General features: G+C 45.4%; 1 protein-coding gene across 14 annotated transcripts in view; it reads right to left on the reverse strand.

The window, feature by feature from the left end:
- Nucleotides 1-9,754: 9,754 nt before the first annotated feature.
- Nucleotides 9,755-26,663, reverse strand: part of BTRC (beta-transducin repeat containing E3 ubiquitin protein ligase) — a 166,991-nt gene continuing 150,082 nt past the window's right edge. For all 14 annotated transcript variants that reach the window (XM_070261262.1, XM_070261269.1, XM_023640692.2 and 11 more), the window contains 4 exons: nt 25,318-25,428; nt 23,788-23,866; nt 16,422-16,614; nt 9,755-14,527 (listed from right to left, as the gene is read on the reverse strand). In XM_070261262.1, coding sequence (XP_070117363.1) covers nt 16,453-16,614; nt 23,788-23,866; nt 25,318-25,428 — 352 coding nt within the window. In that variant the 3' untranslated portion in view covers nt 9,755-14,527; nt 16,422-16,452. The remainder of the gene's footprint in view (nt 14,528-16,421; nt 16,615-23,787; nt 23,867-25,317; nt 25,429-26,663) is intronic.

Consider the following 26,663-nt stretch of genomic DNA (forward strand, 5'->3'; position numbering starts at 1 on the left):
AGTTGGCCCTGCCTGGCACCTCCTGTTTACTTCTTTCCCATTCATTGACCTCCTGGTCCTCTGCTTTTCCGTGTCCAGTGTAGCTGAGCCTTCATGGGTCTCTCATGTGGACCTACCCCAGCCTCCTCGTTGGCCCCTAGCCTCAGCCTTTTCTCGGCCCCCAGTCTGTCCCATAAGTTTCATTCTTATCACTCTCACTCAACACCATTCGCTCGGACTCTTGGCCCCAAACACTCCCTACATGCTCCCATTTCTATACCTTTTCTTCAAAATTCGATTTCTTTTGAAAATTTACTCTTCCTCCAGGAAGACTTTTGTGATTTTCCAGTTGGAAATCTCATATCGCAAACTATGTACTTAGATCAACACACAGATCATCTTCTGCCTTCGTTCATAGCCATTTGTCTGTGCCCTCTAGTAGACTTGAAATTCCAAAAGACAGGGATGGTGTCATATTCATCACTGTAACTCCACAACACCTAGTTGACATGTGCCTGGGAGGGGGCTCAGTTAATATTTGTTGATGCAGTTGTGGGCATCTTTGGCATGTGGGTATGTTTGGAGGCCCTGAATAGCGTGCACAGAACTTACGTAAGAGCTTGTGTCCATGTACAAGCATTTTTGCTTATATGTTTACATATTTCCATGTCCATGCACATGCAGGCATGTTGGGAGTATACATGTGCGCAGACATAAGTGGTTTCTGTAGGCGTGTGCACAAATTGCAGTGCATGGGAATGCATGGCTCTGTGTGCACGGATTTATGTTGGATGTGTACCGAGATCTGGGTGCCAGATGTATGCCCATGCATAGCACAAAAATATGTGTCCATGGTCCCGTGAGGTGGGGATTGTGCCTGGACAGGAGCTGCAGGTGCACCGTGCAAGGGCATAGGCGACTGGCTAGTGTGCAGGCCATGTGTGTGCACAGCTGCGTGTCCCAGCCGCAGGCAGGCCCGACGCCTATTGCGCTCCCTGATGCCGCTGAGCGCGCGGCTTTGTTCCTCTGCCAAGGGCGCCTGCGTGGGTTCCCGGCTCGGTGGCCTGGGCATCTTGGGCCCCCGCGGTGATTGGCGGCCGGGAGGCTCGGCTCCCTGCAGGGCGGGCGGAGCCAGATCGGCTCCCGTTACCGGCGCGGGGCTGGGGGTGGGGGGGCGAGGCGAGTAAGGGAGGGGGGGGGGCGGCGCCAGGCCATCCATCTTCTGTTATTACAGCGTAATGGGGCTGCTCGGGCGCCCGCCCATTTGTCATCGGCCTCGTTCGCTGATAACGGGCATTTGTCATCACTTTCCTTTGCACCAATGTCATCAGCGCCGCTGACAGGCGCGGTGGGGCGGGGCGGGGGGGGGCGGGTGTGGGTGTTGCGTGCATGAGCACAGGCGCGCACCTATGAACGTGGGCCTGCTGGACACACGCTCATGCACATACGCACAGGTACACGGAACCTGAGGGAGCACACCGAACCTGGGGGGACACGTGTCCCTGTGTGTGGATCAAGGCTCCTTGGAGACGGACACACATGCAGGCACACACTCAGAACAGCTTCATCTGTCAAGCAGATATTCCCAGCTGGAGATCCTCTTCCCAAGTCGAGGAGCCGGTGCTGGGGGGAGGGGCTGGTGTTCGTGGTTAATAGCAGCTTGAGTGCAGGTGGCCTTCTGCCAGCTCCGTGTGCACACGTGTGACATCACACACCAACATTTATTGAACCCCCCACAGGCACCACAGGCACGTGTGACTGTGTGTCCTATTGGCAAAGTGTGGCAGCACAGGGACAGCCAGACGGTTGTGCTTAGGCCTCCCAGGCTGCTCAAACACCAGGACTTTGGGCAAGTCTGCAGCGCTGGGTGGTGGGGTCATGAGGTGATGGAAGTGGTGAGTGATGGGGTGGTGGATGGTGGGATGATGGGTGGTGGTCCACACAATGCCTTCCTCCCAACCCTCCAGAGACCGTGTAGCTGGGGAATCACCCTTCCACTCCTGGCCCCACGCAGGCTCTGAGGCTAGGCTGATCTGTAGCAAGAGGGACTCAGGAAAGACTCCAGAAAGAATTTCCTGCCTGGGAAGGGTGCAAGGCAGTTTGGGGTAGGGATGGCGCTAGTAGTCAAGAGGGGAGCTTGGAAAGGAGAGATCTCTTGCCTATGTCCTATGCCCTCTGGGTGGGGTCAGGAACCAGCCCACCTGGGGCATGGATGGCATGTCTGCCCAATGCTGCTTTCTACACATTCACTTCAGGATGGCAGAGGGGACTCCATTAGTCCTTATTAGGGAAGGAGACCCCCCCCCCGCCTTGACCTCTCAGGTCCCTGGTTATGTGGCATGTATTAGGTGCTCAATAAATAACTGTTGAATGGCTGAATGATTGAAGACAGGGTGTGGGGAGGAGGTGGAGGTCTTCCTAGTCCCTCCTTGAGTGGCCATCAGTACTGAGGCCCAGATCTCACCTCCCGCCCTCCTCCTAACTCCCTTCCTCACTCCTTCGTAGCCCCCCAAATTCCTCTTCTCCCCCAGCCTCTCCCTCCTGGGCTGAGGGGGAAGGGGTGGGGGGAAGGTCCCCTGGCAGAGCAGGGCTCGCTTGTTCCTTGTAAATGAAGACCATAATTAACATTAAATTAAGGTAATACAAATGAAGGCAACATAGAGGCTGACAAGATGAGCGTTTGGGGAGGCAGTGGGGAGAAGTGATTCATATTTTTAATTTACTGTACGGATGGGCCGTGTGGCTGGGGAGCAGGCGGCTCGCGTGGAGGGGGTGTCGCCCCGCGATGTTTGCTGGGCTCTGAGCGAGCACACAATGACTATTAAACTCAACTGTCCATATAATGGGACAGATTCGACATGACGCCCACTGGAGCACCAGGAGCCTGGCCGGCCAGGCTGTAAATCCTGTCTACGCGGTGCCTGCCTGCCTACCTGCCCACCTGCCCACTTAGCCTGGCTTTGGTCAGGCCTGGGGTAGAGTGGGCACAATCCCCAAGGGGCTTGAGAGGGGCCTTGGACCTGGGGAATTAAAGGGGCCAAAAAGGTTGAGGCTCCTCGCCCCAGCTGAGCTCAGGGTTGGGGGGCACCAGAAGGTCAGGTCTTGAATGTACTGGGGGTGAGAAGAGCCCGGGTATCTCCCTCTCAGCCCAGGACCTCAGTGCCAGGATGGGGCTGGAGCTCGGTGGTCCCAAACGTGGTCTGTTCCAGGAACTGAAGAGAAGACGCTGGTGTCCCAATCCAAAATGGGAGCTAATCGTCATCGTCACCATCATCACCATCACGACTCACATTCACCAAGCACTTACTATGCCCCAACCCCTACTTCTGACCCGTTAACTGAGTCCTCACGACCATCCTATGAGGAAGACGTTATTATCCCCATTTTGCACAGGGGGAAACTGAGGCTGAGAGACAGGGAGTAACTTGGTCACAGAGCTTGTATGTGTCCACTGCCCCACTCCACACCTCCGAACTGAGGGCCTGGGGCGACCCCTTGATCCTGTAAACTGTGCACGGAGTGAAGGCCAGCGTCCCAGGGAGCCCTCACCACTGAACTCTGAGGCCTTAGACACAGAGCCCTCTGGGGACTCAGAGGGTGTGTGTGTGCATGCACGTGTGTACATCCCCCCACCCTCCCTCCAGTCAGAAGAAAGGTGCCAATGAATCCCAGGCTGGCAGGGAGGGATCCCTGCTTACTCACTCTGCAAACAGAGCCGAAAGATGCTCGTCCCTGGGATGAGAGACGCAAGTGTAATTTAGGTTTTGATATTATGAAAGTCTCGCTGCTCTAAAACAGCGGGGCACTCGGTGCCTCATTAATAAAGGATAAACTCGGAGTCTATTTACAAGGCGCTTTTTGGGGTTATTTACTCTCCAATATACATATGTAATGCTGCGCATACTTACCGCTAGGTACAGCTCATCCTTCCAGCTTGGGCCTTGGAGTCACCCTGGGGAGGCGGTCCCTGCAGGGTGGAGAGGGTCACTGGGGAAGAGGGAATGCAGAGGGGGCTGCCCCTGGGACAGGGGAGGCTCTGTGGTACAGGGCCCCACGGGGAGGCGGGGGAGTCATGGAATTTTAGAGCTGGAAGGTAGAAGGGATAAAGGGGACAACCCTATGTCTCCACTTTCCCCTTTCCTCCCTTCCTGATAAGGTATAGGCTTTTTTTTTTTTTTGAGGAAGATTAGCCCTGAGGTAACATCTGCTGCCAATCCTCCTCTTTTTGCTGAGGAAGACTGCCCCTGAGCTCACGTCTGTGCCCATCTTCCTCCACTTTATATGTGGGACGCCTACCACAGCATGGTTTGCCAAGTGGTGCCGTGTCTGCACCCAGGATCCGAACCAGCGAACCCTGGGCCACCGAAGCAGAACATGTTCACTTAACTGCTGCACCACCAGGCCGGCCCCAGGTACAGGCTTAAAGATAAGGTACAGGCTAAGCTCCCTGCTGGGCCTCCAGGTTCTCGCTCCCAGCTCTTCCCTCTGTATCAGGCCAGGGCTCTGCTCTGACCAGATTCTGACCACACTGGGGAAGAGCCCCTGCAACTCTGAAAGGAGGTCAGCCAGTTCCTATCAGCAAGCATGTCCTGTGCAACTGCTGGCTATCTAATCTTAACACCAGCCTTGTCCTGCCACCCCAACATTGTACCCACTGGTGCCTGGAGTGAACCTGGTGTTCCTCAAACCAAGAAGGAGCTTCCCACCCAGTTCCTGGTGCCATTAGCCAGCCATGTAGGGTTGGGCTTCCTGCAGCTGCCCAGCCCCCACCTTTCCCTGCAGCCACCCCCAGCCTGGCCTGCACTCTTTACTTCACCTGTGCTGTCTCGGTGAGCCTGCGGCTATCTGATGACATCAGGCACTGCTTTCATCTCCATTTCATAAAAGAGGAAACTGAGACTCAGGTTAGGGAACTCCCCCAACAGCATACAGCCAGTAGGTTCCAGGCTGGGACTTAACCCAGGTTAGGGTTCTTAACCCCACAAGGCCTCCTCAAGAGTCCAGGGCCTTCACTGCCCATCCTGGCCCCTCTGCTCAGCATGGGCTCCGACCAGCCCATGGCCTCTGCAGAGGAGCTCTGAGCTTCACCCTCCTGAAGCACATCTCCCCTCACCCACTGATCTGCTCATTCACTGAGTCACTGAACACCCAGCACATGTAGACCTGGGCCTGGACATATATAGCCTGAGAGGGAATAAGTGTGTGGGAGCGGAGGCCTTGGTCAGAGACCCGGTTAATGCACAGGGGAGCTTAGAGAGAGGGCTGCCCACCCATGCACCCCCACAGCTTAGAGTTGTGAGGCTTTCTGCACATCAGCTCCTCAGGTGAGAAGTGTGTGGCCCCAGGCCCAGCCTGGGAGTGGTGATGGTGGCATGTGCTTGTATGCAGGCGACATCAGGCCCCCCTACAACCTGCCCACTTTGGACCAAGGAGACATCCAGTGGCCACTAGGAGACCTGCAGCCTTTCTGTAGGAGCTCTGGGTGGAAGTATTAGGGTCTAACCAGTCCCCTGGGAGTGCCCAGGGGTCTAAAAGGACATAATCACCCTCTACCTCCATGTTGGGGTGGAGCTCATGGCTGCTCCAGGCCTCAGTGCTGGGACTCAGTGGGAAGAGAGCAGGTTCTTGTGTATCCTTTCCAACCCCAGAGTTGGGGGAGAGCTGACCGGGAGGGTGCTGGACAGAGGGAGGATGGCAATCAGGAGGATCTGATCCATCATTGTTGGTGAACAATGAGCCGTCACCACCCTAATTAAAGATGTAATTACAGCAAATACATTCTGGGCTGAGAATGAATGACGGATGGCAGGAAGGCACCTTGTAGCCAGCAGCCAGGACTCCAAGCTGGGTAACCCTCCCCTCAGCATGCCCCCCAAGCTGGTTACAGGGTGCCTTGGCTTTTGACAAGATGATGATAGACAGACAGGGACTGAGTCTGGAGCTGAGGTGCCAGGCAAGGCTGGGGGCCAGGGCCTTGTTGGAGAAATGAGCGTGGCAGGGAGGCCGAGGCCAGATTAAGAGGGACTGGGTTGGTGTTCTGTCAGGCAGGGGAGCAGGGCCAGAAAGAGTGGGTACCTCTGTGAGAGCATCACCAGAGCACAAAACAGCATTTCAAGGCACACCTGCTTTGGGAGTAATTGGGCCTCTGCAAATGCCAGAGGGACTGAAGGCTATTGACCTTTGGTCCTAGAAGGTGAGTGCAGGGACCAGGCAGAGGGGACTCAGCCTGTAGAGGGTAACCATAGTGGGGGTCTGGTGGGCTATATTGGCTTTTAGGTCTGGCCCAGACTTCAGGGACTCGGTGTGGGTGGGGGGACTCTCCTGAGGGCCGATTTGTTCTTACCTGGGGGTCAGGGTACAGGGCAGGGCAGGGGACTGGCTACATGAAGGGAAGAGAGATGGGCTCCTTCCACTCACCTGGTGACTGCTGCTCCCTCCTTCAGCAGGGAAGGCCCCCAGACACCCCTCACTCCCTCACCCCTGCCCAGGACCCCCTTAAAAGTTACGGGCACTGGTAGGGACCTAGGGACTGGTTGCCCTGAACCTGGGCTCAGGACATCTTCCTCTACCTAGGATCTGAGCGTCTAGATTCCAAGGCCTGTTTGCCCCAGGCCCCTACCCCAACTGACCCTCAGGGATTAGGAAACCCTGATCACAGGGTCAGGTCACTCTGAGGCCAGCCTGAGCTGTGACCATCCCAGGGCCATCCCAGGTTTGAAGGCCTGCTTGGATGGGGGGCTTGGTGGCCTCAGCCTCTTGGCCCCATCTGCCGTGATGGCCCCTAGCCAGGGTCCTTCAGGGTGTGTGGACTGACCCCAGGGGAGAGAGGGCTGGATGGGGGCTGGTGGGGAGCCCAGGCAGGCATACGGAAGGGAGGGAAGGCCACTGACAGCAGAACAAATGCTTGTAATTTTATAACCAATCTCAGCGTGTCCGTGGGGGGCCGTTTGTGCCTCCACTCAGGACCAATCAGCCTGACAGAGCTATGAGTCTGCCTGAGTGAATGTGAGCAGCTTCCCCCCCCAACACCACTTACTGCAATCTCATTACCTGCCCAGCCCACGACCCGCGAGGGCTGAGGGGCTGCAGGGAAGCAGGACCCAGGCCATGCTGAGGCAGAGCCAGGCCAGAGCCAGGAGTGGGCTAGGGCCAAGAAGGCAGGGTAGGTGGGCCTTGGAGATCCAGTGCCTCAGAGGGACGAGGAAGGCAGGCAGGCTCAGGAAACAACAATTTACTAAGCACTCATTGGTTGCTGAGCATGTAGGATAGGGTTAGGGTACAAGCCTCTGCCCTCAAGGAGCTTGCAGTCTGCTAGGGGCAGATGGCAAGATTACAGAGGGATGGGCCCTGGGGAGGGCAGAGATGGAGAGAGATGTGACCAGAGGGCAAGGAGGGGCAGAACCCCAGAGTGGAGCTAGCAATGGGCAAGGGGTGGGAAGGAGAGGGTAAGAAATCAAGGTAGAGGGAACCAGAGAAACCTCAGGAGTGCTTGCAGAGCCCAGGCAGGGAAACACAGGGCATGGGAAATGCCCACCAGGGGAGAGGGGCCTGGCTGGCCGGTGGTGGATATTAAAGGATGGCCTTGCTGGATAGCTGGCTCTGGGGATGGCTATATGCCCATTAGTCTCTCTAATTGTCAAAAATCTAATTTAGTGTCTGGAGCCCGGGCCAGCCTCGGGTTAAATGGAGGGAGGCAGGCCTAGCCATAAATCTGCCCTCTCAGCCTGGGCTGGTGCTAATTCTGCAGTTAAGTGAGGAGGTGAGGAAGGCAGCAAGATGGGACAGGGAGGGGGTATCTCTGACCCTGCATGCCAGCCCCCGTGCGCTAAGTCTTAGCTAGGCTTTCCTCCCTTGCTGGAGGAAGGGAACTTCCTTGGGGCTTGTTTGGACCAGGCAGGGGAAGTGCCTCAAATGTGTGATGAGATCAGGACCAGAGGGAGTCTCAGGGTCTGCGTGGCTGGGATTGTAAAACCATCAGCCCCTCGTCCTGGACCTAATCTGGGTCTCTGTGGGCTCAGCTCTTCACAGTCATCAGTAGGAAAGTCACATTTCCTAATACCATAGTGAGCCTTTGGCGAGGAAGGGGGCATGGAGATTCAGACCATGGGAGATTCATATTCACACATGTGACCAAGTGACTGGCATCCTGTTCACTAGGTGATGGCTAATGATAGCCTCGGTGATGGGGACCCACAGCCATTCCTCACTGGGGAGAACAAACACAGCCCCCCGAGTGGCCCAGCCTCTCTTTCCCTGGGCCCAGACTCTAAATAAGGTGCATGGGGACCAGGACAGCCTCGGAGGGCCTCCTGTGGCCTGAGGCAGGGGAGGGCTCTCCACCTGGGTTTGGTAATGACCTCACTCCCCTCAGAGCTGCTAATTGAAAGCAAGGGATGTGGTAGACGCAGCGGGAGAGTTTGGGGGGCTGAGAGGGTTCCCTGAGAGGCTCTGCTTCCATTGGGGGGAGGAAAATGATTCCTCCTGGCTTCGGCTCCATCTCACTAGGCACCCACCGGCCTCTCCCGCTGCTAAGGAAGTGCCTTTAATTAGCAGCCTAATAAAATGCTCTTAATTGGCAAGAGCCAATCAGGAAGAAGAGAGGTCTCCTCCCCTTAGTCATTGCTGATAGGGGTGCAGCTATAGGTTTCAAGGGAAGAGGGATTCCAGGCCCAGCCTGGCTTTAGGAGACAGTGACTCCAAGGCTGAGTCATCTAAGGGCATGCCCTAAGCCCCAGCATCCCTGCGGGAAGCTGACACTGGGTTTGAAGATGAGACTCAAACCCCAGACCTAGTCTCTGCTCAATTCTGGGCTCAGAAGCCCAGCTGGCGAGTGACAACTGAGCAGATGCCAGTGACCAGAGTGGTCTACTGACTCCTCCCTCCCTGTCCCTAGTTGTTAGGGAGAAGACTCCAGTGTGGTCGCAGGTAGTAGGGGGAGCCCCTTCTCCTGCTCCTCAGGTTCCTCATCTGCAAAATGCCAGGGGCGCCTGATGCTCTGACTTGTCTCCATTCTAGGAGGAATAGTTCTGCACTGGGCCATCTGCACTGCGGCCCTGTCGTCTAACAGTCTGAGAACGCTCTAATGACCACAGTGGTCAGTTCAGGTACCATAGGCACTGGGACCACAAGGCTGATAGAGCCTGGGAGCCTGGTCAAGCAGAGAGGGATACTACTACTGAAAGCCCATAGATGGAAAATAAGGGTGGATTAATTTTGACAAGGATCCTGCTTGTGACACTTGGAGGGGAAGAGAAGAGGGGGAAAAGGAGGGGTCTGCCATGCTTGCTACCTTGCATCCATCTCCCTAGGTTTGCTTTAAGGAGGTAAGGGGGGTGGGTTTCCCCAGTCAATGCTCTCTTCATTTTTATAGCTTATTGGAGTTTCTCTGGAAATTGCTCCCCAATGTGAACTCGCCTGTCTAGAAACTGACCAAATGGGTTGCAAGGGAAACCCAAGTCTTCTTACCCATCAAGGTGGCAAATTTAAGGAAAAGGAAAATTTAAGTTCTGGGCTCAGGCTGAGTTGTAGTAGGCTCAGGCTATGGTGACAAGTTCCCAAATTAGACATCACTTTGGCTTCAATTTAATTCAACATGGAATACTAATTGTACACCAAGGCACCCCATATTTATTCACACCATTTGGCCCTGACTTCTCTCAATGTTGCTTTCTCATGTCAGATTATCTTAAAAGTATCTGTGTACTCCCTCAATTTGTATATTGAAATATTCATTGTCCTCTTGATGTCGGGGCAAAGAGACAAGACACTTAAAAAATTCACTTTAATCTTATATTTGTAATTTAAGTTACTTTTTTTTGAACAGTTAAAAAAACCAAAACACACTACATTACCATGATCCTAGGTTGTGAACATATTGGTACATTGACTACACATCACCGTAACATAATCACAAAATTCAAAGCAGTCAGCACTTAAGAGTCTAGAGAACAAAGGCTGAATCAACAGAAAGCTCTTGGGGAAGCTCACATTTGTTGCCAGGCCTGTCCCATAGTGGAGTCCAGCGAACATCCCTCAGAACAGTCTGGGTTGGGCTTGAGTGATCACTGATTTGGGAAGCTGTTAGTTTCCTTGGTACCCAGAGGTCTGACCCTTCTTGTTGGTCTTTTCCTTCAGTGTCCAAAAAGGGAAAGGGACAGAGGAGCATTGACATTTATAGTGCTATTTATTACACTGATCCTTACACACACACAGCCAATCAGGAGCTTAAGACCCAGCTGGGTGCGTTTAGATGTCATCTGCCTCCATGAAATTTTAGATCATAGGTATTCAACTTCCAACAGAAAAGGTTTTCTGGGTATCAATGCATTAAGTTCCAACTGAAATCAGGCAGCCATAGTCATGCTTTTTTGGTTTCTCTCCTCAGTTCCAAGGATTCTGAAGTCACAAATGAACTACAGGTAAAAAGAACAAGAAGCAAAACCCAGCTTTATTCCCCTAAGAGATGCCGGTCTTCCTGGCACTGATTATGTCGAGACTGTGGATAAAGTAAGGGGATCTGGTCTGTTAGTGATCAGCTGTGTGTGGATGAAGCCCAGAGAGATTAACTTAGCCTGTAGGCTTTGGGTGAACTTGTTAGAAGTGAGAATTATTCTAGGAGGTAAGGAGGTAAGAGAGGAAGGCAAGGAGAAGCAAGGGCACCTTTTCATGTTCTCCAGCTCTTAGAAAGTCTGTTGAACTGATCCAAACGAGGAGGGAGATCAGAAATGTGGATTAAAGTCATATGGTAAACCTGATCATCAAAGAGCATGATGGTCACAGGCGGTGGGTATCTCAACATCCCCTTTTCCATCTGGAAGTACCTTGGATTCCTCCAGAATCAAGCTTGCAGCCTAGCCTCTCAGGCATACAGTATTCTGGGTTGAAATGCTCCCACTTCAGGCAGGAAGATATTACCATCTAAGGTAAATGGAAGATGCCAAGAAGGCCAACAATACCAAGGTATCTAATCTAATTCTAGGAAAGAAAGAACTGCCGTAATTATTTCCAATACTCTCCACCCCGTCTACCCCAAGCCCTTTGTTTCCACATTCAATCAAGTGTTAAGCAAGGAGGAGACGACCATAGCTGTTCAGACCTATGGGCACCAGGAGACTGCAAAGGAGAAGAGTGCATACTTTCATCTCTTCAGCTTTTGATTTTACAAAAGAAAAATAAAAAGGATTTTTCTTACTCAAGCAGAAAACAGAATAATTTAGGGGTCCCAAGGTCTTTTCCAATTCAGAAACAAGTTATGAGGGCCAGACTTTATTACTTGTCAATAGAGGTCCAAAGGGTCCCTGTCACTGAAGTTTCTGGTGAAGAGTCACCAGAGAGAATTTTGCCAAGGGACAAGTGTAAGAGGCCTCCCCTTCCCATTACCCTTTACAAGTGTAGAAGGTGTCCCACGAAAGAGGACACTCACGTCCACTTTCAAATTGCACATAAAAGGATGTTCTCAGTGGTGGAAATACACATACGTGCAGCAAGGCATGCTGGTTTTGTCTAAGCAGCCCCGGTGGGAACAGAGCTCGCACGTGCCCACAGAACTGCCAGGTGGAGGTGCAGGCACACACTCCTTGCCCGCCTTTGGAAGAGCTCCCTCCCATCTTTAAGAAATGTTTCTTTCAGGCCCACATTTGAATTTTAGTGAGAAGAGACTAATCTACAATGGAGACATTTCATTTCAGAGCCCAGAGACACCTTCAGCTCCTTTCTACCAATCCTTTCAATGTGTTGAGACTTTCTTTGTTTCTCCTTCCTTTTTAAAAAGGTCAAACTTTACATTTATTCTAGCCCAGTTGGGGATTAGTGATAATCAATTCCCACTGAAATCATGCAGAGATGGTAAGTGGGGTTTACCTTCTCTGGAAATGAACTTCTACTTACCTGATTATTTCTTCTACAATGAACTGGTAAATGACCCCCAGAGCTGAGAGATGTGACTGACTCAAGTTTTTCAGACCACTTAACTTCATTCCCATTTCCATCGGCAGCAAAGGACAACTTGGAGAATATCCTTGACGGAGCTAATGGCTCCAGACTGCAGGGTCCACCCTCGATCTCATTTATGAGGTACTGGACAAGTTTCAAAACAGTCTTAGAAACAATACACCTTCAACTGAACCTAGATGGGAGAGCAAAACCCCAGGCACCAATGAATATTCAACAGCTCCCACTTTTGAATAGCAGCATATAACAAAAGGGCTAGTAAAGTTATGGCTATTGGACAATATTTTGAAACAGCTTGAAATCCACGCCTCTTCAATGTCTGACCTGTGTTATTCAGGGCTGATGATGGCACTCTGCCTCCTCTGTAGCACAATCCTCAACCAATCACAAAGCCATTAACAGTCAACACAATAGACAAGGAACCTTGACAGTGGCTAAATAGAAAACATGTCTCTGTAGCATTTGGGCAGTTGGGAAGGGAATTATACTCAGAAAATATTTCCCAGGCAATGACATATTATTACACTGGGAAATATTTTCTGAATATAACCTGGAACTAAAAGCTAAAAAGCACTCATAAAGCAGGAAAGGAAAAATGCATATGCATAATCTGCCTCTCAATATGAAATAACAACATTCAGTCTGGGCACATTTTGGGAAGAGGACACCTTCTTGCAAATCAGAGGGAAGAGTGAAGATGGTTTTCTCTGCCCTTTCTCCTCTGCTGAACTAAAGGTGGCTTGGCTTTGAGGTCACCTGCAGCTAGCTCCTATTCTGATGTTTTTACAGCAGCTGGTTAAAAAGGGGCTTTCTTCTACTCAACTGCTTTAATTAGGAACAGAAACAATGGGCCTGACTGCTCAGCTTCGAAGGGAAACTTGAGACTGCACTGTGGCCTTGAGGCCTTCGATGAGCGTGCCCATGCTGGTGCACGTCCACTCCTGCTCTGGGACACAAGTTGAGCACACGCTCATAGTAGCCCCTGTGCTCCCAGCTCGGGGCGGCACCCGCACCCTGCACTTGAAGCCCATACAGCTCCCTTTCAAGTGGCCAGGTTAGCCTGGCCCTTGCTGAGGTCCATTTGTTTATGTTGCTCACCAACTGCCAGAGAAATTTTATTGACTGGGGAGAGTGGAGAGTAAAATAAGGCCAGGAGGAGGAAGAAAAGGAAAGAGAAGGCAGTTTCTGCCTCATTAATAAACCCTGTGTGCCAAACTTCACCCTGATCCTCTCTCTCTGGCAGCTTTGCCTTTTGTAAATACTGAAAAGCAGAAGGAAAGTTCTGCAGTGCAAAGTTGAGATGATTAGCCTGAATTCTGAGAGATGATATTTACTGGTCTAAATGAAAAAGAAATCAACGTTTACTCCTGACCACCCCTCTTGAGCTATTCTGATAGTGGTCTTGGCAAAATATAGACGCCTGGGTGCTCACAAGCCCTGATGAGGAAATCAGAGACGTGAACCATTATGCAGAACGCACTGAGCGACTGGCTCTGGCCATTTCAAACCTTTCCGTAGGCTGAGCTTTACCAGTGATTTAAGATGAAGTACAATGCTTTTTATTACACATCTAATTGTTAATGAGAGGAAATGCAATCAGCAACTGCTTTCCACACTCTACATGGAATCGAGGAGACTGCTGAGTCCAGAAAAGATGCAGCCATTGATGGAGCCCAGGAAATTTCTGCCCCCTCCCTTTTTTTTGGGTGGGGGGCCGGGGGCCGTGCTAGGAGGAGAAGAGAGAAGAGTTGCAAGTATGATGAGAGTACCATGTCTGAGAATCCATTGTTGCCACTTAGGGTCACTTGCAGCAAAAGCCTGGGTTTGAAATTTTGGCTGAACACATTTAACTCTTCCAAGTGTTACATTTTCTAGCTGATTTGCCTCACGCCAACTGACGACACTCTCTTCATACTCTTTCTTCTCAGGTGAAGCAGAGAAACAGCTTGAAGGGGAGAGGGGCAAAGGGGGAAGAGGAACAGAAACAGAGAAAAAGATGAAAGGAAACAAGCCCAGATCTTCCAGTGTGTGCATCCTTGTTTTCTCTTTCTTGCCCCAGAGGCTACACAGACAGCTGTCTCCTCCTAAGCATAGCAGGGCAGGGCTGATCTTGCCAGGCGCTGGGCACTCCCGCAGTTCACATGGAGACACTGGGTGCTGTCTGGCTTAAAGTCATATCCCCCTGTCCCCTAGAAGTGGGTATCTCCCAGTAGGCTACATAGGGAAACTAGTTCTTCTGCTTAATGGCAAAGCAAGAGAGATTCTGGCAAAACACTAAATATATTTATAAGTCATCTTTGTCTGGAACCAAATGAGGAAAAAACAAGTGTAGAGGGGACAGGAGAAGGGGAGGGGAGGTGCGATTTAAAAGTTCCAATCATTCACGAAAGATAAAAGACATCTTCTGATAGCAGCACGGAAGCAGTCAGCTGTGTTGAGTAGACCATCCTGGGTCGACTGCAGACCAACTGTGTCCCAACAGGAGTCTCAAAGTCCCACTCCTCAGCTAGTCCGGGAAAGTGGGTAGTAGTTTGACTGTTACGGTTGTTGCTCATCTTGGTATGGGCAGATACGTTAAATACTGCAACTTTAATGAGTCCTGTGTGAAAACAGAGCAAATAGTCATTAGTCCTTTTCCCTATATTTCTTACTTGCTCTAAGAGGAGAAGAATATTAACCTAGCCATCAACTGGGAGAAAGGCTCAGAGGTCCTTCCTAATGCCTGCTCTCTGCCCATGCCACGCAGGAGCTTCTGTCGAAGGCTACATGGCCTGTTTGGGGACTTGGCAGGGCTCACTAACATGCTCAGGGCAGTAGTGCTCACACAGAGTGACTCTGATGTCTTGAGATTAAGAGTGACTATGGTGGGTGTAGCATCTAACGGTAGAGCAGGTAAGGACAGCTCTGAGGTTCTGGCTCCGAGTGGCCAGGAACAGTTGTGTCATTAGCAGAAGCAGGGGAGTTGGTTGAAGCTGTCTTGCTGCTTGTCTAGAGGGCACTGACAGTGTAGATGAGGGGAAAATATGATTGTTAGATGTGTACACTAGATATGCTCCTAGTACCCTCAAGGATAGATGTGTAGGTGGTGGCTGGAAACGTGGCCTGGAGATAAGGCAGAGGTTGGGACTAGAGACACAAATTTGAGAGTCATCTACATTGAGATGACAGCTGAAGCCTTGCTCCCAAGAGATAAGGCAGCCAAACAAGGGAACTTAGACAAAGAAGAAAAGCCTGACACAGACTCTTAGGAGATGTCTATGTTTTAAGGGTGAGAGGAGGAGGCACACATAATCAGAGAGCCAGAAAGAATATTAAAAATGGAAAAATGTCATAGAAATCTAGGGAGGAAAAAATTTTGGCAAAAGGAGGGGATAGGTACTTGATGATTACAACATTAACACTAATCACCACTTTTTACTGAGGGCCTTGTGTGCTAGGCATTGTGCTAAGCACTAAGAATTTTACATATAAGACTTCAATGCAATCCTCACAACAGCTCTGTGGAGTAGGTATTGCAACACTCACTTTACTAATAAGGAGACCGAGGCTCTGGGAGGTTACTTGCCCAAGGGGACACAGCTAGGACTCTCACCCAGGCCTGCCTGTGTGACTTGCGGAAGCAGCTGTCCTCTGTGAGAGAAGTTAAGCACTGAAGCGAGCCTACCAGGGCATGAACCACCTCACTCAGAAGAACCAGTGCGAAAAGATGTGCAGAAAAGTGTATTAAATGTGTACTTCTGCCATAAGAACTGAGGCAAGCATGGGAAATGAGAAATCATAATGACAGCAATGCTCCCCAGTAGCTTTTTCCAAAAAAAGTTCGGTTTTCCCAAATGAGCAATAACCTAATTAATGTATTTGAACTGGTTAGGACACAAGGTATGATCTGAATATACCATAATATAGATAAAGATGAATTCTAGGATCTTTTCATGTCTCAGAGGGAGGATGCAGACTTGAGTGGGAGAATACACTGAGTTTTCACCAACTCCATAGCTACTTCCAAGGTCAAAAGACAGTTCTTTTCTTTTTTGGAGGGGATGGGGCCTGAGGATAAGGATAAAAAAGCTACCTTTTATAATCAAATGACACTGACAAGGCAGAACTGTGAGAAGTCAGTGTGATATTTCACCAAGTGATTTTTCCATTCACACGTTAGATTATCTACTTGGATTAAAGGGTCTCAATTATAGGTACTGGTTCGATTTGGTTAACTACAAAGTCAGGATTTGGGGTCATTACTCTTAGTTTCGAAACTAATTCAAATTTCATTTTATTTTCTTAACAGTCCTATTAGATAACTGGGGCAGAAATCATTAGTTCCACTACACAAGGATCATCTAGATCTAGTTCAAGAATCATCTAGAACTGAGGCTGGCTTTATAGGGCTTGGAAAGATAAAGGGCATGAGAAGGCTCCATGAGCTAGTAACACCTTACAGCCAGTACTCCATCTCCTATCCAGAGTGCTATGTACACAATTCTTTTTCATACCTGGGCAAGTATGAGGTCAGTGTATGATTATTTATCTGGAGATATAGGTGTATGTTCGAGAAGGGGAGTGGGGGGGTTCAGCTTGGGCAGCTGGATCATTTAGGAAGTCCCAGATGAGGATTGTGTCATCATGTGAACTACTGACAATCTGGAATTCATCAAACTGAAGTCGGAAAACTCTTCCAGAATGTTCCTAAAGAAGCAGAAACAAAAACTTTTGAACTACTCAAAATCAAAAGGACACAAATTCAGCAACATGTCAGAGGAGTCTATGGAAAGGTATGGTATGCTGGTAATTTACCATTTATCTCTTTCAAGAATTCATAGAAAAAAGCTGGATTAAAGGCTAGATGGAAAGTCAAATATTGGGCAGTTAATTTCATACACAAAGTAACATCCACTAGAGCTGAGACATGTCAAATAGTATGCTAGTTTCTCATTGCTGACTGTCCTTGGCTTAGGCTGAACGAGAACATTCCTCAGGACCTCCCTCAACTTATCCTCTCCCTGTATCTCTAGAATTCTTTTACGATCAGAGGCCAAGGATTGATGAGCAATAACAAGTGGTGTGCTGTTATATGTTTATCAATTAACTCTTCTCAATTTGTAAAAGCAGTTGTACATTTTCATGGTGTAAAAATTCCTATCCTGGCCAATTTAAAACTACCCATGTAAGGTCAACCAGCTTGCAAAATTCATGAAAATTTAACAATTGGCTCTCATAAGCAGGTGGAAGCCTGCTCTACCACACCATTAGCAGTGCTAACCAAGCACTGCTGATCAAGATGTAGAATATTTCCAGCATCCCAGAAACTATTCATGCCCCTTACTAGTCAATACTACCTTCATCCCAATGCTATCGTCATCAATTTGTTTTTCTTGTTCTTGAATTTCATATAAATACACTCATATGGTATGTATTCTTCCGTGCCTGGTTTCTTTTACGCAACGGTATAAGATTCCTCTCTGCTTCTGCAGGTAAGAGTGCTTCATTCTTTTTATTATTACTGGTTGATAGTCCATTATATGAACACACTATGATTTGCCTTTTCTGCTGTGGTGGACATTTGGGCTGACTGTAATTTTGGCTATTATAAATAAAGCTGATAAGAACATCTATATACATGTCTTTTCATGGCTATACATTCTCATTTCACCTAGGAGCAGAACTGCTGGGCCATAGTGTAGGTATATGTTTAGCTTTAGCAGACATGGCAAAACAGTTTTTTAAAAGTTGTGCCTATTTACGCTCCCACCAGCAATGTATATCAGAGTTCCAATTGCTACACATCTTCACTAACAAATTGATACTGTCAATCTTTTAAATTTTAGCTATTTTGGTAAGTTTGTAGTTGTATTTTATTCATGTTTTAATTTGCATTTTTCTTTATGCAGTTGAGGAAGTTCTCTATTCCTAGTTTGCTGAGAGTTTTTATCATAAATGGATTTTACCAATTGCCTTTTCTGCATCTATTGAGATAATCATGTGATGTTTCTTTAGCCTTTTTTCTTGATGAGGAATATTGGCCGCGAGCTAATATCTGTTGCCAATCTTCCTCTATTTTTTGTATGTGGGATGCTGCTACAGCATGGCCCAATGAGCAGTGCAGGTCTGTGACCAGGATCTGAATTGGCAAACCCTGGGCCGCTGAAGCGGAGCGTGCAAACCCAGCCATAGACTACAGCATTAGGCCAGCCCCTCTTTAGCTTTTTGATGTGATGGGTTACATTAAGTGATTTTTGAATATTAAACCAGCTTTGCACACTTGGAATAAATGCCACTTAGTCATGGTGTATAATTCTTTCCATATGTTGTTGGATTCAATTTGCTAATATTTTGATGAGGATTTTTTTAAATTTAAGAGTTAGTTCATTTCACTGGCATATTACTAGCTTTTAAATAATTTTAGAAATTTCCTTATTGTGAAATCACTAAACATAAGGACAGTGACAAAACCATACTCAAATCTGAAGCAAATAGTTCAAAATATTACCAAAAAAATTCTACCTAATAAAGTCATATTAGTCTTGCAATTGTGTGTTTACCTATTATATTACTATTTAAAAAAACATTTTATTTTGAATTATGGTAAAAACCACATAAAATTTACCATGTTATCCTTTTTGAGTGTATAGTTCAGTAGCGTTAAGTGCAATCAATCTCCAGAACTTTTATTAGACCACAACTTCCCATTTCCCCCTCCCTTCAACCCCTGGCAACCATCTTCTAACTTTTTACGTATTTGACTACTTGAGATACCTCATATAAGTGGAATCACACAGTATTTGCCTTTCTGTGACTGGCTTGTTTCACTTAGAATAATGTCCTCAAGTGTCATCCATGTTGTAGCATATGACAGTATTTCCTTTCTTTTTAAGGGTGAATAATATTCTCTTATGTATGTGTATATATATATATATACACGTCAGATTTTGTTTAGCCATTCATCTGTTGATGGACACTTGGTTGCTTCCACCTTTTGGCTATTGTGAATAATACTGCTATGAACATGGGTATGCAAACATCTCTTTGGGATCCTGCTTTCAATTCTTTTGGATATATACCCAGAAGTGGGAGTGCTGGATCATACGGTAATTCTATTTTTAATATTTTGAGGAACCACCATACTGTTTTCCATAGAGGCTGCACCATTTTACATTCTTTTTTTTTCTTTTTGAGGAAGATCAGCCCTGAGCTAACATCCGCTGACAATCCTCCTCTTTTTGCTGAGGAAGACTGGTCCTGAGCTAACATCTGTGCCCATCTTCCTCTACTTTATATGTGGGATGCCTACCACAGTATGGCTTGCCAAGCGGTGCCATGTCCGTACCTGGGATCTGAACCGATGAACCCTGGGCCACCAAAGCGGACCATGCACACTTAACCACTGCGCCACCAGGCTGGCCCCCCATTTTACACTCTTTACAAGATATAAATGAGCTCTGTGATCATGAAACATTGGTCTGTAGTTTTCTCTTCTTGTAACATCTGTTTGGTTTTGGTACTAGGGTAATGCTGGCCTCATAGACTGAGTTAGAAAGTATTCACTCTGCTTCTATCTTCTGGAAGAGATTGTAGAGAACTGGTATAATTTCTTCTTTAAACATTTGGTAGAATTCACCAGTGAACCCATCTGGGCCTGATGCTTTCTGTTTTGGAAGATGATAAATTATTCATTCAATTTCTTTAATAGGTATAGGGCTACTCAGAATGTTTATTTCTTCCTAAGTGAGCTGTGGAAGACTATATCTTTCAAGGAATTGGTCCATTTCATCTAGATTTCAAATTCTGGGGCATGGAATTGTTCATAGTATTGTTTTATCATTATCCTTTTAATGTCCACAGGATCTGTAGCGATGCAAAGCTGAGTTTAACACTAAAAAAATCAATGCAACACACCAACAGAACAAAGGCAAAAACCATATGATCATCTCAATGGATGCAGATAAAAGCATTTAACAAAACCCAACACTAATTTCTAATAAAAATTTTCAGCAGTCTAGGAGCAGAAAGGAACTTCCTAATCCCCTGACAATGTACTTACCAAAACACCTATAGCTAATTTATATCTATATATATATATATAAAATGGTAAAAGACCAAATGCCTTCCCCCCATTCACTCTTACCACTTCTTTTGAACACCGTACTGAAGGTTTTAGTCAGTACAATAAAATAAGAAAGAGAAATGAAAGGCACACAGATTGGAAAAGAAGTGTATTTCTATATATTTGCAGTGAACAATCCAGAAATTAAAATTTTAATTTTAATAACATTTGCAATATCATTAAAAATATTAAATACTTAGGGATAAATATGACAAAGACCTTCATACTGAAAACTATAAAACATTGCTGAAAAATTTTAAAAGACCTAAACAAACAGAGAGATACAATCCTAATGAAAATCTCAGCAGATTTTTTGTTGCTGAAATTGGCCAACAGATTCTATAATTCACATGAAAATTCAAAAGATTCAGAAAACTTTGAAAAACAAGAAAGTTGAAGGACTTAAACTACTTGACTTCAAGTGTTATTAAAAGGCTGCAGTAACCAAGATAGTATGATACTGGCATCAAGACAGACAAAAAGACCAATGGAACTGAACAGGTCTATAAGCTTCATCAACCAATTTTTGACAAAGCTGCAAGGCAAGAGGAAAAAGGATAGTCTTGAATAAATGGAGCTGGAACATTGGATATGCATATGAACTGTGATCCATACCTTGTACCATCCACAAAAATTAACCCAAAATGAATCACAGACCAAAATGTAAAACCTAAAACTATAAAACTTTTGGGGGCGGCCCAGTGGCACAGCGGTTAAGTTTGCAAGTTCTGCTTCTCAGCGGCCTGGGGTTTGCCGGTTCAGATCCTGGGTGCTGACATGGCGCCGCTTGGCAAGCCATGCTGTGGCAGGTGTCCCACATATAAAGTAGAGGAAGATGGGCATGGATGTTAGCTCAGGGCTAATCTTCCTCAAAAAACAAACAAACAAAAAACTATAAAACTTTTAGAAGAAAACACAGGAAAAATCTTTGTGACTTTGGATTAGACAAGGTTTTTTAAAGATATAATAGCAAGATATAAGATATAATAGAAATAAGATATAATAGAAAAGTTGATACATTGGACTTAATCAAAATTAAGAATTTGTGCTTTTGAAAGATACTTTCAAGGGAATGAAAAAACAAATCACGGACTGAGAGAAAATATTTGCAAATCACATATCTGATAAAGGACTTGTATCTTGAATATGTAAAGAAATCTCTAAACTTAATAATAAGAAAACCACTCAATTAAAAAAACAGGCAAAAGATTCAAACAGACACTTCACCACAGTATATAGATGGACAGCAAATAAACACATGAAAAGATGCTCAACATTATTAACGTTAGGGATACGGAAATTAAAATCACAATGAGGTACCACAATACACTTATTAGAATGACTCGAAAAGACTGTACTAAGTATTGGAGAGGATGTGAAGTAATCGGAACTCTCATACACTATTATACAATAATGCTAATTGGTACAACTGCTTTGGAAAACAGTTTGGCACTTTTCTAAAAATATTAAACATACACTTAACATATAACCTAGCCATTCTGCAGCTAGGCTTTACCCCAGAGAAATGAAAGCATATGTTCATACAAAGACTTGTACATAAATGTTTATAGAAACTTTATCTGTAAAAGCCAAAAACTGGAAACAACCCAAATTTTCATCAACTGGCAAAAGGGTAAATAAACTGTGGTATAACCAGAAAATGGAATACTACTCAGCAATTTTTGAAAAAGAATCAACTATTGATATACATCAATAACATGGGTGAATATCAAAATAATTCTTCTTAGTGAAAAGAGACAGGCAAAAAAAAGCATATACTGTAGGTTCCTTTTATAAAACCCTAGAAAATGCAAACTAATCAATATTGACAGAAAGCAGATCAGTGTGCGTGGGGACTGGAGCAGTGGGAAGTGGGGTAGGAGGGAAAGAAGGGATTACACAGGGGGCATGATGATATGTTCATTATCTTAGTTGAAGTGATGGTTTTATTGGTATGTACATATATCGAAATTTAAGTTGTACACTTTAAATATGTCCACTTTATTATATGTCAATTATATCTCAATAATCTGTTTTTAAAAACTTCATAAGACAATTCAATAAATAAACAAGGACAAGATTTGAACAGACACTTAAGAAAAGATAAACACATGAAAAGATGTTCTACATCATTATCACAGAAATGCAAATTAAAACATCACTATATACCCACTCAAATGGCTATAATTTTTTTAAAAACTGACAATACCAAGTGCTGTCAAGGATGAGGAAAATGAGACTCTTATACATTGTTAGTGGAAATGTAAAATGGTTTGCATTTGCAAACTCCCAAAATGCCACTCTGGGAAATAGCTTGGTAGTTTCTTTTAAATTTAAACACACTTATCACAGGACCCAGAAATTGCACTCCTAGGTATTTACCCAAGAGAAATGGAAATGATATGTACATACAAAAACCTGTCTGGGAATGTTTTCAGTATCACCAAAAACTAGAAACCTTCCAAAGGTCCTTAAACAGATGAATGAATAAACAAACAGGTTCATCCACACAATGGAATACTACTCAGGAATGAAAAAGAATGAAGTACTAACACATGCCACCACATGGATGAATCTCAAATGAAGTGAAAAAAGCCAAATGCAAAAAGCTACATACTGTATGATTTAATTTATATGACAATCATAAGATAGTAAAACTATAGGACAGAAATCAGACGAATGATTGTTAGGGGTTGGGGAGAGGGGACTGATATGAAGTGTCATTTTTTGGGGGATGGAAAATGTTCTACGTCTTGATCGTGGTGTTTAAACAACTGCAAAATTCATAGAAGTACATTAAAAAAGGGGCAAATTTTGCTCTATGTAACTTACACTTCAAAAACCAGACTTAGATTAATTATAAAGTTAATGAAAGTAAACGTTTTCAAAAATGTGTGAAATGTGCAGGTAAGCCACATCTGGTGCTGAAAGAATGAGCTTTAACTCCAACAAGGAAGACAAAGAAATCTCTCCCTCCCTTCTCCAGAGCAGAGACTGCCTAAACGTTGAGAGTCAGGATTCAGAACACTGGGCTTCAAATGCTTGCTCTCCTGTTTTTCCTGAGTTGTGCCAAAGATGCTGTCCTCCCTAGTGCCCCACTTAATCTTCTTTTTCTAATGGAAGCAGCTTTTAACCTTAGGCCATTTTCTAATCTGGGCCTTTGGTGAACACCACGATAAATAAAAGACTTGAGAGCTTTCAAAGGTGACATTCCCCCTTTTGAGTCACTTCTTTCCTCAAATGTCAAGCTGTTCAGGTAAGGGGGTATATGAAGACCAAAAAAGAGGGGATTCAAGTTGCTGGAGGCAGCATGCCTTGAATAGGATGCAGAACTAAGGGGCTGACCAGGGGGTTCACGCAGACTCCCTGGGCACTTTTTGCAGGCAGAGGTGTGCAGGTCCTCAGATTCTGGACAGGTTCCAATTTGAGTAATTATGTTCTCTCTCCCTAAGTACCCCCTACTGTTTCTGGAGGATACAGAATTCTTATTCACTTCCTGTACTAAAGTGTTGTGTAGAGTTGCTGTGCAGCTGTTAAACAGCTGCCACATTCCTCTCCATACATAGTCTCTAAAGCACTTTTGGATGAAAGGTGCTATATAAACATATTTTATTATCATGTATTGGTTGCCTTTCCATTTAGTAATAGGTTTTGGGAAGTTCTAACTATCAAATCCAGGTCTGTATTCCACAGCACATCTATGTTTAATTTCTTCCCCTTCCTGCTCCCCAACCCCCTCTAAATGACAAGGCTCTTACCACAAGGGTCCGTAGACAGAGAGTCCCTGCAGGAGCACGGGGGTCCAAGGCAGCTACAAGATCCCACACTTTAATTTTTCTAAAGATCAAGAAGGGGACCAAAATCTTAGTTAAAAGTAAAATTAAAGCAACACAGGAAGAATAGCAAAAAGTCATGGCACTAAATATGTATGGTGGATATAGTTTATATAATAATGCAGCTCACAGGAATATATAAAACCTTTTTTGTCTGGGAGATTTGGTTCTTGCATTCATTTTTGTGTTGAGTTATTGGTCTTAACAGGGGAAAATGTAGGTGATTAACCTAAAGATGAGAAATAGGTTAGCTTTAACCACACTGAAGATAGTGAATGGTAAAGTTATATCATACTTTGGGGTCAAGAAGAGATATCAGACCTCTTAATGATATGAGAGATCACTTCAACCTAGAAACCTACAACTCTGAGGCATCTTCTTTCTGGTCAATTCTAAGAATGGCCCAGGTCAAATGTACCAGAGGACTGGGGTGCATTTAAGAACTCGAGAGTTTATATAAGCAAATCCTCCTACTTTGATTTAAATAAGAAAAGTTTAGCTCTTCTAAAAATCAATTATAAGTCATGTCTCCTCAGGGTAAATAACAGACAAATCTCAAGAAAGCTGGGTACAGATCAAAACCAGGGCAATGAGAAATACAACCTTGAACCCAGCTGGAGCATGTTGTCACACCCTGAAAAATTTTCCAAGGTATGACAGTGATGGCTGACTCAAAGCAGAGGAATTGGGTCTGTTACACTTCCTGCTACTTGAGTTGTATTGATATATAAGTGTGGCCAGTTCATAAACTAAGATAACGTTGTAAGTAAGTTTCTGATACTTTAAAAGCCAATGTTTGAACTGTAGCCTCCACTTGCCCAAATCGGGCACCTTGACAAGAAGAAATGATAAAAGAGGCCTTCATAAGTGAATACACGTTTGTAAGAATTTACTATGTGCTTAGCATTGTGGACATGGGATCCATCCACAACATGAACGGATTCTATAACCACTGGAAATTAGATTGAAGAAAATGAAGATTACCGAGATAAAGTTACTCACTGTACCTGAAATTCTAGGAGGTGAAAACAAGAGGGCTGCGCTTTTAGGAATCACTCAGAGAGATCAAAATGCAAGACTCTACCACACTAAGCCCCAAAGATACTGCCCTCCAATGTTTCAGTTTTATTAATGAGTCACTATTTTATATGCACATCCTATTATACCGTTTGTCCAGTTCTTTGCTTTTTAGGGCAAAACAGACAACTATGTAACTAAATAACCAAAATATTAATTAAAAACATGAGCAAATAAGTGCAATTAGATGACTGCGAAGAATATTTTGGAAAAGAGTAAACAAAAGAGCGGTAAACACGTAGATTAGACACAAGAAATACTGGATCCTCTCTGTGAAATCTTTAATCTTACAGAGACAAGGCAAGGCTACATTTAACAACCTAAGACAGGAGGGATTAAGATGTAGGCATATTTTTTTAACACTGTTAGCAAACCTACCCATCATAGGCCCCACTGACTATCCTCTTGTTATCAAATCGAATACAGCGCACCAACTCCTCGTGCCCTTCTAACACTCGTAAACATGCACCACATTCTATGTCCCATAATCTGGAAGAGAAAATTGAGTCAAGTGAATTTTCATGTATTCTTTTCTAAGCTTGGAATGTTATAATAATATACTTCATATGTCTTTTAAAACTCCACAAAAATAAAATCAATCAATATCCATACAAAAATGTATTGCTTTCAATGTAATTTATTTCCTTTCTGCCATATAACTCAGGCAGAAAAATGTATGATTTAAGTTCAAACATAGCATATATTTTCAAAGCACAAAGCTTTGTATAATTGACCAAGACAAGAAAAGTAATCCTGAAATCACCAGTAAGAATGAGATGCAGTCTGGCAGTGACATCACAAGGCATGTCCTCCTCTGTCACTGAGGACACTCTGCTTTCACCCACAGTCCAGAACTGTCTTTCTCATATAACGGAAATGCAAACTAAGTTCTCAAAAACTTTTTTTTTCCTTTTTTTTTTAAGGAAGATTAGCCCTGAGCTAACTACCGCTAATCCTCCTCTTTTTGCTAAGGAAGACTGGTCCTGAGCTAACATCCGTGCCCATCTTCCTTTACTTTATATGTGGGACGCCTACCACAGCATGGCTTTTGCCAAGTGGTGCCATGTCGCACCCGGGATCTGAACCGGCGAACCTCGGGCCGCTCAGAAGCAGAACGTGCGAACTTAACCGCTACGCCACCGGGCTGGCCCCTCAGAAACTTTTATATATTAATCTAAAAAACTGTATGCTTTCAGACCAATCCAAATATTTCTAGGAATGATCATTTCCTCAGATATAACAATAGCTCTATCTTTGGTATTTTTAATGGCCTTTTCATCCTCTTAGTACTTCTTTGAAGGAAGGGAGGGGACTGATAATTCGTGCAAATTCTATTAATATCTGTGTCATTCATCCCTGTGAAGGGAAAACACCAAAAAGTACTTCAATTTGTGGATCCTTCATAATTTCAGAGACTAGTTAACTCCCTGGCCAATTGTGTAATGCTAAGAAAACAAAATGCACAATTTCTAGTAGGGAACAAATCTTTTTTCCCTTTTTTTAGAACAGTGGCAGAGAGAAATGGCCTTTAGCTATTTATTAGCAATTTTCAACTGTAGACAGGAGAAATTTAAAGGGAGGGGCCTTCAACCTCCATCTACTTATCTCTCTTGTCCACTTCCTCATTTAAGCAGTACCTTTTAAATAGGTCTATCTGGTGATAAAACTATTACAGGAAGGAAACACATCAACAAAAGGCTTTGCTGTGCTGCCTCTGCTTGGGG

The sequence above is a fragment of the Equus caballus genome, chromosome 1 (genome assembly GCF_041296265.1).
Source record: "Equus caballus isolate H_3958 breed thoroughbred chromosome 1, TB-T2T, whole genome shotgun sequence".
NCBI classification, from domain to species: Eukaryota; Metazoa; Chordata; class Mammalia; order Perissodactyla; family Equidae; genus Equus; species Equus caballus.